Source organism: Saccoglossus kowalevskii, chromosome 3 (genome assembly GCF_978046115.1).
Source record: "Saccoglossus kowalevskii chromosome 3, keSacKowa6.1, whole genome shotgun sequence".
NCBI lineage: Eukaryota > Metazoa > Hemichordata > Enteropneusta > Harrimaniidae > Saccoglossus > Saccoglossus kowalevskii.
The window spans coordinates 29,026,725-29,038,846 of record NC_140643.1 but is presented as its reverse complement, the minus strand read 5'-3'; the positions used below and the strand labels follow the sequence as shown (position 1 = coordinate 29,038,846).

The window sequence follows — 12,122 nt, the reverse complement described above, 5'->3', positions numbered from 1 at the left end:
GCGCATTATCCCAGAGCATCTATGTACCAAGTTTCACAAAAATTTGATTAGTGGTTCTTGAGATAAAGGTGGAACAAAAAAGTGACATGCATACATACAGACATACATACAGACAGGGCAGCTGCAAATAAAATAAAATGACCAATTTTTAGGTTTATCAACTTTGTTGTAACAAGACATGACATGTCATGTCATAGCCCCCGCTCAGAAAAAAATTTAAAAACTTATATTGAACTTAGTTTGTGTCAGAGTGAATTACCGGTAATTCATTATGAGCTGTATTAAAATTCTGTTATTAAATGTTCAGAATTGATGTTACAATTTTAGGGGGTGGGGTAAAAATTTATTCATTTGGCTTTTCTGAGACAATTTATAACTTGTTAAACATATAATGCGATGTGCACTTGTAAACAATTATTACCTGTCCCTGTACCAACTTTGAACAAAACTGGATGACATATCTGAGAAAAAGCTGTTAACAGCTAGAAAAAGCTTGTTTTTTTTAGATTTTTGAGGGAAAAAATGACCTCCAAGTCGTAAAACTTTATCCAATCAAACAGGGCATGAATGACACTGAAAGTTGCAACATATAATTTGTCCAGTTTTTGGTTTGGATGTAAATTGGCAAACATGATTTCTATGGCATTCTCAGCAAGAACACCAGAGAGCAACAAACAAGTACAACAGGTGAAATGACATGCAAGTATGCAAATCAGATCTGCAAATATGTTGAAGAGTCAGTGTTGTGTCTGTTTGGATAAACTTCTTTGTACAACTGTATTCCTAATACAAGAACACCGTCAATCACAGAACTGTTCCAGCGAAAAACTTCTGATATTTCAAACAGTAACAGAGCAAAGATACCGTTTGTCATACAAGTACTAGCACCAGATGAAGAACTGAGAAACTGCAATGATCCTTGGTGTACATTACCTGTGTCAACAACTTTACTTCCCATGTACTTCATGTACAGATCTACATGTAGTTTATGGCCCTGAATTAGTTTCAATATCTCTAAATAAGGACAAGAGTACTTCTCATATGACAATGATACAAATAAAGTGCAAGAATCAAGAAAAAATATTATCAAGTTTTTATTATCATACATTAATATTAACAAATCATGTGGAATTGAACTTTTATGTACAGAGAAACACATATTTATGCTTTGGTTGACAGCACTTCTCAATAAAAAAAAAAGACGACCTGCAAAACTTTATACAATTGTCAGACATGCAGCGAATAGTATGCTTTTGTAATACATTGTATATGCAGTTTCAGTGGCTTTGCTTTCCGAGAAAAAAATTCTGGCTCTGCACCTGAAAAAAACAAAAAAACATTTAGTCAAAAGTAAGCAGAGATTGTAGCATATATGCTCCCATTAGCTGTTAAATTTAATTAAAAAAGATATTTTCGTACTGTCTTTTCAGTACGAAAATATATTACTTAATATATTTATACCAGCCAGAAAGAAATTGCAAGTTTTCACTGAGCAATTAGGAATATACATGGACAACAATTGATGCATTTCTAGCAATATACTGTTTGAAAGGCTGCAAGATGTAATGAAGTAGCGAAGTAGCGAAGTAGTCTGACTGGCTGGGAAACTGCACAGTACATACAAAAATGTATGCTCATGATATATGAGCAGCTCCACCAAATATAAAAATATTCTTTCCATAGTTATGACTCTAATGTGAATGTGATTTTCCACTCCTTAGCAATAGTAGTTAGAGTATTGTATTGTACTGTATCGTACAAGTTTATTGTGATTCTATGTGTTTGTAATATTATTTAGCTTTATTTAGCATTCTGTTTAGTTGGTTAACTTTACTGTATCTTAATGTAGTTCATTTTATTTGTATACGACCATAGAACAACTCACTGTAGTTTGTTTTAATGTTGAATAAAAATTAAAATCAGTGGTGACGTATTGCGCAAAATTGTTGCAAGGACAATACTTTTCTCGATTTGCGTGTCGTCGTGCGTCTATAAAAAATGCATGGAATAGTCAGCAGTATCGATCAAGTTCGTCTAGTGTGACATTCGTGGCTGGCGACAAGATGCCGTCTAATCGTTTAAATAGGCGTCAAGGAGGAGTGACAAGCCCTAATTTGGTGCTACAATAGACGTCATGGAATGTTGGAAAATTACAGTCAATCAAAAAAACTGTTCACATGACAACAACAAATATTCACTATATTCATTATGCATTATTTTTTTTTTTGGTAGCACGGTACGGTAGCTTACTTGTTTTCGAAGTGTTGTAATTGTTAATTAGTACTCAGTAGTGATTATATTAACGTACAAAAAATAAATTCGTTGAATTGTTATGAAATGCAAGTAAAATTCAACTTAGTTTTATCGTAAGCAAATGTTTTCGGTTACATGTTAACGCTCGATGAGACAATATCCGCCATGTTATCCATGCCCACGACGCGTGTTTATAATGACCAGATAGGTCAAGTCGCTAATCAACCAATCAAAATGCTGGATGGTGCCCATGTGCTCAAATTACCATAAAGCATTTAAATATGACAGTTCAGCGACCTCATGGTGAAAGCAACACGAAAGACCAGATTTACCGATGTTTTAGTGCAATCTTTTGGCTTCGTTTCTCATGGGGAAAAAGGCAGGATTTTTTTAATCGGATTTAGAAAAAATAAATAAACGTACCGTCCCAAATAAAAATGTGCCGGATGGAATTTTTCTGTGGAAAAAATAAACGTACCGGTACGTTTATATTGGGACATTTAGCGTTGTGGGCAAGCTCTCCTGAGTAGCGACATATTTTTAACTTCGCCTATTGCGTGATCAGTGGATTACGTAAATAAACCAACACTTTCAATGAGTACATGCCGACCCAACTAAACTTGTTTATGGCTGTTTATGAACAGCAAGGACGCATCTCATAGAACAATAGCTGTGGAAATCATAAACAAATGTAAATGTTGCGGAAATCAAGCATGGCGATAATGATTTTGAGCGAGGCAGAGTCTGGCAAGTGTCTCAGAGCAGCATTGCATCGACACCACCACGACGTTTGAATCCCGGTGAGAGCACTGTAAACCTTAAGTCACGAGGTAAACTTTCAATTTACACAATACATAATCAGTTCCTACAACCATAATAAAAAGGCAGTTTTTCTGGCGAAACTCTCGCCAGGTTAGCAATAGTTTCTCACGATCACCAAACCGGAGACACAAACGATAATACAAAGTGTATAAATACCATAACAAGCACAGTTTCTTACCTTTGAAATTGACGAGACACAATTTTGTCCATAGAAGCGTTGCGCAAATAAAGATTCCGGGATACAATATCCTCACAAAATTGACTGATTTCCACCGAGACGAGAACTGCGTAAGCGTCATCAAAACTCGGATTAAAATCTGGTAATTTCGGGAAAAGTCGGATTTTGAAGGGAAAATGTTAAAAATCAAGGAAAAACACAGTGAAACTTTGAAGAATCAAAAAAATAACTTGATGTGCACCATAGCACCATCAATTTCTGTCTCTGTACCAACTCTGAACTTAATTGGATCACACATGTGTGAGAAAAAGCTGGTAACATGAAAATGTGCACGCACATTGCACAGACACAACCCAAATTAATACCCCCCGCCCGAATCGCAGATCCGGCGGGGGCTAATTATGAAGTCATTTAATACAGAAAGAACACAATACAATTTAATTTTTCTTACTTGAAGGGTGAATCGATATTCCTTGCACATTTCACCTTTGGTGAATGTATAATTTGTGACATCAGATGGGAGCTGTGCTTCCTCTTTCTCATTTATCATTAACTTGTACCCAGTGAGTTCTGTATCACCGTAAGTACCAGGCTCTAGCCAGTCTATTATGGTATGTGTAAATGTACATGACCTAACAGAGTACAAACAATGTATATGTTATCAAGTAGTTCGGATTGATGACAATCAGAAGAAAAATAACTTTGTTCAGTTATCGGTTATCATCATCAGTTATCATTTAGAATTCTGCTTAATCAAAATTTTGTATTTGTATTTTTTCTATTAGTAGTGCACATGATTACCCATTACAGACTGAGGTGTTTCTATGGTCACAATAAATATTATTTTAATGAGTCCATTAGAATATATTAAATGTGATTGTTGGTTTATATGTATTTCTACTAGAGATGCGCTACTAACAGAGTAGTTTAATTACAGTAGTTTAATATATACAAAATCAAACCCCAGTTTTTACGTCATGATAGAATAATTATTTTCTTCTGTAAAGATATTTGCAATAACATGTGACTTTAGTCCAAATTTGTATTCTGCATTTATATTTCACTTGTATTCTCCATCCTGCCAGCATATTGATGGAATATTACCTTTGGAAGTTCACGTAACAACATCAATAGCATAGTTGTAATAGCATGCAATGTCTGAACAGCGTAATGTTTGAATGTGTCCCTTACCTGAGTGAGAGTACTGGTGTGGCAATAGCATCAGATGTCTGGACGGTGTATTGTTTAGATTTATAACCATGTGTCGCTTACCTGAGTGAGAGTACTGGTGTGGCAATAGCATCAGATGTCTGGACGGTGTATTGTTTAGATTTATAACCATGTGTCGCTTACCTGAGTGAGAGTACTGGTGTGGCAATAGCATCAGATGTCTGGACGGTGTATTGTTTGGATTTATAACCATGTGTTCCTTACCTGAGTGAGAGTACTGGTGTGGCAATAGCATCAGATGTCTGGACGGTGTATTGTTTGGATTTATAACCATGTGTCGCTTACTTGAGTGAGAGTACTGGTGTGGCAATAGCATCAGATGTCTGGACGGTGTATTGTTTGGATTTATAACCATGTGTCCCTTACCTGAGTGAGAGTACTGGTGTGGCAATAGCATCAGATGTCTGGACGGTGTATTGTTTGGATTTATAACCATGTGTCCCTTACCTGAGTGAGAGTACTGGTGTGGCAATAGCATCAGATGTCTGGACGGTGTATTGTTTGGATTTATAAGCATGTGTCCCTTACCTGAGTGAGAGTACTGGTGTGGCAATAGCATCAGATGTCTGAACGGTGTATTGTTTGGATTTATAACCATGTGTCGCTTACCTGAGTGAGAGTACTGGTGTGGCAATAGCATCAGATGTCTGGACGGTGTATTGTTTGGATTTATAACCATGTGTCCCTTACCTGAGTGAGAGTACTGGTGTGGCAATAGCATCAGATGTCTGAACGGTGTATTGTTTGGATTTATAACCATGTGTCCCTTACCTGAGTGAGAGTACTGGTGTGGCAATAGCATCAGATGTCTGGACGGTGTATTGTTTAGATTTATAACCATGTGTCCCTTACCTGAGTGAGAGTACTGGTGTGGCAATAGCATCAGATGTCTGAACGGTGTATTGTTTAGATTTATAACCATGTGTCGCTTACCTGAGTGAGAGTACTGGTGTGGCAATAGCATCAGATGTCTGAACGGTGTATTGTTTAGATTTATAACCATGTGTCCCTTACCTGAGTGAGAGTACTGGTGTGGCAATAGCATCAGATGTCTGGACGGTGTATTGTTTAGATTTACAAATTATTCTATCTTTCTTTCCTATGACATATATTTTGATAAAGTGATTCGTTCCTGGTGTACATCGATAAATGGTATATTCAGTCTCATCAGCAGCCAGTTTTGTCTCAAGGGTCTATAGACAGATTATTATTATTATATTACTACATCTTAGATTATTTTTAATGATGGAAAATTTGCTACATGGTACATATTTGTAAGCATAAATCTGAATCAAATCCCAGAGCAGCATTGTAAAGGCAATTGCATACTAAAACTAAATATGAGAGACATATATTACCTACCTTAGGGTTGGCTACACTGCTCCACTGTAACTTTATGTACTTCATGTCTTCATCTGGGAAAGATGAATACAGTTTAGACATCACATTACATACTGTAATGCTTTTATTGTGTGGGGAAAAATTACATATATATGCTACATTCTGTATTTACTATATAAATGTCTTGATTTAATATCTGGGTCTCTTTATGAGAATGCTGAAATTGAAGAACTTATATGCGATTCACAGGATGCTTAGTTTTTGAAGAGAGAATGCAATGTGGAGGCACCATTATACCGGGTAGCAACTTGTAGAGGTTAATGTGATTACTGTGGATGAACAAGCAACCCAAAAAACAGTAATGCTATATAAGCTCACAACAAAGAAAATAGCAATATATTAATAGTTTAATAGTAACAGTTTGTGATGGTAAGGTAATATCAATATTGCTAATTTGTAGCAAACCAGTAAGCTACATGTGTATAATTTACTACTGCTGGTGGGGATGTATTTTCATCCATAGTAAAGATGGACATGGCTACCTGGTACAAAATGTGCAAATTTACACATTTAGTATTTTGCTGTGTGAAAGGTCACATTGAACAAGCAGCCTGTCAGCTGAGATAGCTCCGCTATTAGCAATGCACATTTCAATTAAAGAATTGAAGATATCATTAGAAAATGAACAATATATATAGTATCAAAGCAATCAGACTTGCTGTTTTCAACAAGAATTCAGAAATATCACTTTTTACCAAAAATGACAAAAATATTCATTAAAATTAGAGAATTGAAGATATCATCATGAAATGAACAAATCTAAGCGAGGTCTACCCAAGGTACATATGCGCCAAGTATCAAAGCACTCTGTCTTATGTTTTTTAACAAGAAGTCGAAAATATAACTTTTTACCAAAAATGACAAAAATATTCACCAAAATTAGAGAATTGAAGATATCATCATGAAATGAACAAATCTAAGCGAGGTCTACCCAAGGTACATATGCGCCAAGTATCAAAGCATTCAGGCTTGTAGTTTTCAAGAAGAAGTCGAAAAAGTAAAACATTGACACAAAGGATGACGAAGAACAATCACTCATATGATAAGCTCCGCTCGACAAAGTCGACAGCAGAGCTAATAAAAGACAAAGAACAAATCAAAATTGTGGCAAAAACAAATGAATTGAAAAATGCATACAATTGAGGTTCATAATGCAAAAAATTCTGCAGATTTTGAAACAGAATATTACAAAGAATAATTTAGCAAAATTTCCGAAAATTCCTGTCCCTATTGCTAGCGGCAACCATCTTTAATATACAATAAATACTCCATATAAAGTTACATCACAAATCTGCATCATAACAACTTGACTACGACTGACCTACACAAATGTACTCACCATCAACAGCCTGCACTGACCACTTGATTGTAATCATGGTATCTGTGACATCTCTAATACTGACATCAACATCCTGAATAAGAGTATATGCAGTATCTACACTACATGTACTGGTAGTAGATCTCCAGCTATCACTGCCTGGGTAACAACTAGGTGTCACTACTACTACATCTTCTGATGGTAACGAGTTATCAAAATTTGTATCAGCACTCAGTGCAACCAAACTAACAATGTATTGTCTGTGAAATTATAATTCAGAGAAAATTATAGATGAATGAGTGAATAGCTAGTACAGTAAACAATTGTATTATGGTAGTTTATTCACCAGTGGTATGAGAGATTACTAGATGAAACCAGAGATTACTAGATGCAAGTATAAAGCATGCATGGAGATACAGAAAAACTGTAATCCCAATGATTCAGTGGCAGCTTCTGGCCCTTTCCAATTCAGTAGCAGCCTCTGCCCCATTCTGATTCAGTGTCAGCCTCTGCTCCATTCCGATACATATGTTATACAAAATTGTGATGTTATACAAATTTATAACCTACTTATTAGGCCTACAAGGAACAATAGCTTTCCGATGTAATGGATTCAACACATTGCCAATCTTTTTGTCATTCATGTATGTCTGAAATATAAAAATACAGACAGTTAGCATTGGGTTATGTTTCCATCTTATTAGTTTAATTGTACTTTATTATAAAGAGCTTTAAAACAGCATTTACGAAAACTGAAATGTCAGATTTCATTAAGGATGTAATAAAGAATTATTCTATTCTATTCTATTCTATTCTATTCTATTCTATTCTATTCTATTCTATTCTATTCTATTCATACATGTATGTCACACATAGACTGGTGAATATGAATGCTAGGTATAATGTATAACTGCCATAGAAAACATATTCTGTGTTCATGTCACTCTGTTGTCATGATATCTGACACCAACCATAATCAAAACACGCAGACTGTCGGCTGGGATAGCTCCGCTGTTAGCAATGCACATTGCAATTAAAGAACAGAAGATATCATTAGAAAATGAACAATATGTATAGTATCAAAGCAATCGGACTTGCTGTTTTCAACAAGAATTCAAAAATATCACTTTTTACCAAAAATATTCACCAAAATTAGAGAATTGAAGATATCATCACAAAATGAACAAATCTGAGAGAGGTCCACAGGTAGTACCGATATACAATGTATGTAATATCAAAGCAATTGGACTTGCGGTTTTTAACAAGAAGTCGAAAATATCACTTTTTACCAAAAATGACAAAAATATTCACCAAAATTAGAGAATTTCAAGAAGAAGTCGAAAGACTAAAACATTGACACAGAATCCAACTTGCCGATAAATAAAGTGCAGTGTGCAACGTCAGTTAAAACAATCCCTTTGTTGTGGTGATAGTATTCAAAGGAATATAACTTAAACAAAATAATTTTCTGAACGAGATATATTTTGAAATTTCTAAAGATGAAGAGAATGGGTTTCTGCTGATGTATCATGCAAGCAGTCCTTTACTAGTAAACTATGAAGAGATTACAATATACCTGATAACCTTTGATTTCCACACCACCATACAAAGTAGGTTCACCCCACTCTATGGTAAAATGATCACTGTGTATAGAAGTACAGCATAGCATTGGAGGATCTGGAGATCCAGGACATTGGTATGTCAGGTTTTGTGATGGCGAGAAATAATAGTCATCGTCATAGATCGGCTGTACACTGATATCATATATCAACCTAGAATGGCAAAAACAATCTTATAATCACCAAAACACTTTAAACAGTGTATATACACTTGTGATGCAGTCCTATAAGCAAAGTATACCTTACTATTATTTGTTGAAATGGTTAAATTCTTGGCACATATCATTGCCCGGACTCGTAATGGGAAGTGCGCCCTCACATCAGAGCAACAATTCCTGTATCTAGCCCGGCATTCATCAAACAAAACGCGTCATTCTAAATTACGTTGTGTGTTTGTGGTCATGCCGTGGTAAAATTGTAATTAAATCTATATGATAAAACCTTTATGGATTGAATATGGCTTTTGCTACCCTCGGTCGTACGGCTTACACATCCTTTCAAGCCCGGGTGTTCAGCCATATTCAGTCCATAAAGATTAATGTCAACTTGTCATTGATATCATCACAAGCATGCAAGTCACAGATACTGAAAGTGTCCATTTTCATAAATCCTGATATTGGCACTATTATGGTCTTGTGACATTATCAGAAGTGTACATTTAGCATCCATACATACTAGGCACATACATAAATCTTACCTTTCTGTTTTGATTGGTAATTCATAACTAGTAGCATTGGGTGGTAGTGATTTAGTATGCTCTTTGTCATCATGACTTGATACATAACTCACATCAAAGCCTTGAATACCACTAGTACTACTGGGTGTGTGGGAATCACTGGATTTCTGTGTACACCACTCTATGTTTATGAAACCATACCTGGAAAGAAATACATAATATGATTTATGACAATGCTGTAATTATTTTAACCAATAGAAAACATTATCTCAAACAATATTTTTTACTTGAAATAATCTTGCAGTTGCTTGGAAATGTATCAAATAAACTACAGGTAAAAAGAGATTGAATGTTTTGAAAGAGAAAAAAATATACCTGTGTTCATTGGCATTTTTTTTACTGGCACTTCTGGTGAATTTAGCTTCAAGTGAAACAAGAGCCCCTGAAAATCAGCAAGACAGAGAACAAGATTAAACAAGCAGCCTGTCGGCTGAGATAGCTCCGCTGTTAGCAATGCACATGGCAATTAAAGAACAGAAGATATCATTAGAAAATGAACAAATCTGAGAGAGGTCCACATGTAGTACCTATATGTATAATATATCAAAGCAATTGGACTTGCGGTTTTCAACAAGAAGTCGAAAATATCACTTTTTACCAAAAATTACAAAAATATTCATCAAAATTAGAGAATTACAGATATCATCATGAAATGAACAAATCTGAGAGAGGTCCACATGTAGTACCTATATATGTAATATCAAAGCAATTGGACTTGCGGTTTTCAACAAGAAGTCGAAAATATCACTTTTTACCAAAAATTACAAAAATATTCACCGAAATTAGAGAATTAAAGATATCATTACAAAATGAACAAATCTGGGAGAGGTCCACATGTAGTACCTACATGTATATATGTAATATCAAAGCAATTGGACTTGCGGTTTTCTACAAGAAGTCGAAAATATCACTTTTTACCAAAAATTACAAAAATATTCACCAACATTAGAGAATTAAAGATAGCATTACAAAATGAACAAATCTGAGAGAGGTCCACATGTAGTACCTATATATGTAATATCAAAGCAATTGGACTTGCGGTTTTCAACAAGAGGTCGAAAATATCACTTTTTACCAAAAATTACAAAAATATTCACCAAAATTAGAGAATTGAAGATATCATTACAAAATGAACAAATCTGAGAGAGGTCGACATGTAGTACCTATATATGTAAATATCAAAGCAATTGGACTTGCGGTTTTCAACAAGAAGTCGAAAATATCAGTTTTTACCAAAAATGACAAAAATATTCACCAAAATTAGAGAATTAAAGATATCATTACAAAATGAACAAATCTGAGAGAGGTCCACATGATGTAGTACCTATATATGTAATATCAAAGCAATTGCACTTGCGGTTTTCAACAAGAAGTCGAAAATATCACTTTTTACTAAAAATGACAAAAATATTCACCAAAATTAGAGAATTGAAGATATCATCATGAAATGAACAAATCTGAGAGAGGTCTACCCAAGGTACATATACACCAAGTATCAAAGCATTCAGGCTTGTAGTTTTCAAGAAGAAGTCGAAAAAGTAAAACATTGACACGGACGACGGACGACGATGACGGACGACGACGACGACGGACAATCACTCATATGATAAGCTCCGCTCGACAAAGTCGACAGCGGAGCTAAACAGTATTATTACAGTAAATAAAACATAAATTGTATAATGATGAGAATGCTAAGTTGTTGTCATATAACAGGATTACTTAATTCAAAAAATGGATTGGTATTAATGAATGGCACACTTTCCACCACACCCAAAGTGCCTTTTAGTGACATTTAGTGTGAAATATCATTAGCTGATATGGTATAGTAAACATTACAATATTCAAGTTATTAATATCATCATTTTATATGCATTCAAAGAGTATGCAGTGAGAAAAAAAACTAATCATACAACGATATGCTTTTATTACAGCAATACAAGAATTTTGGACTGAAATTCTTAGAATGACACAATAATATTTTCTGGAAGTTTATATTGAAAAGATAGAGATAGAAGGGTAATATTTTTGCTGATTCTCAATAGCAGTTGATGACTCTAACAGCAAATCTGACCCCTGACACACATCATACTTTATTAGCATACAGTAGAATATGAATTTTAAACTTTGATCCATAAAACGACAATTTCTCTGTCTTTTGACACTTGGAATTGGTCATGCGATCAAAAGGTTATCCCCTGATATCACATATTCATAAGGTGGCCAATACATGTCTCATCAAGGGCTGGTATTATACACTTACCTACAGTTAATACAGACCATGATGACGCTCGTATCAATCAGCTCTACTAAGAATTGATATTGTAACCTACCTGGTTGTGGTTTTGGTAAAATAACATCGATAGCCTGGGATGGTGCTTCATCATATTCCTCATTCTTGTCATCTTTACTTATAGTACTGCTACTATCTCTCCAATTTGCTTCCTTACTTTCAATCTACAGGACACAAGACAAGCATTTACTAAGGCAGTGATACCATAAATGCATTTTTTGCAGCATGTACTTTAAGATAGTAATATGGAAACCCAATATTCTGTTCTGGGTTGG

The 12,122-nt window shown here is 34.9% G+C and overlaps 1 protein-coding gene and 1 long non-coding RNA gene across 2 annotated transcripts in view; both read right to left on the bottom strand.

Annotated features, from left to right (window-relative positions):
* Positions 1-12,122, bottom strand: part of LOC100370084 (uncharacterized) — a 113,639-nt gene that overhangs the window by 12,227 nt on the left and 89,290 nt on the right. Inside the window, exons 45-53 of the mRNA XM_085497000.1 lie at positions 11,888-12,011; positions 9,873-9,939; positions 9,519-9,698; positions 8,779-8,974; positions 7,773-7,852; positions 7,224-7,462; positions 5,846-5,898; positions 5,498-5,676; positions 3,705-3,885 (exon numbers count right to left, since the gene is read on the bottom strand). Of these exons, the coding sequence (XP_085353126.1) occupies positions 3,705-3,885; positions 5,498-5,676; positions 5,846-5,898; positions 7,224-7,462; positions 7,773-7,852; positions 8,779-8,974; positions 9,519-9,698; positions 9,873-9,939; positions 11,888-12,011 (1,299 nt within the window). The remainder of the gene's footprint in view (positions 1-3,704; positions 3,886-5,497; positions 5,677-5,845; positions 5,899-7,223; positions 7,463-7,772; positions 7,853-8,778; positions 8,975-9,518; positions 9,699-9,872; positions 9,940-11,887; positions 12,012-12,122) is intronic.
* LOC146747710 (uncharacterized) lies at positions 764-3,354 on the bottom strand. Its single transcript, XR_014928883.1, has 2 exons — positions 3,254-3,354; positions 764-1,319 (listed from the first exon to the last, which is right to left on the bottom strand). It is a non-coding gene; the product is annotated as an uncharacterized LOC146747710 (long non-coding RNA).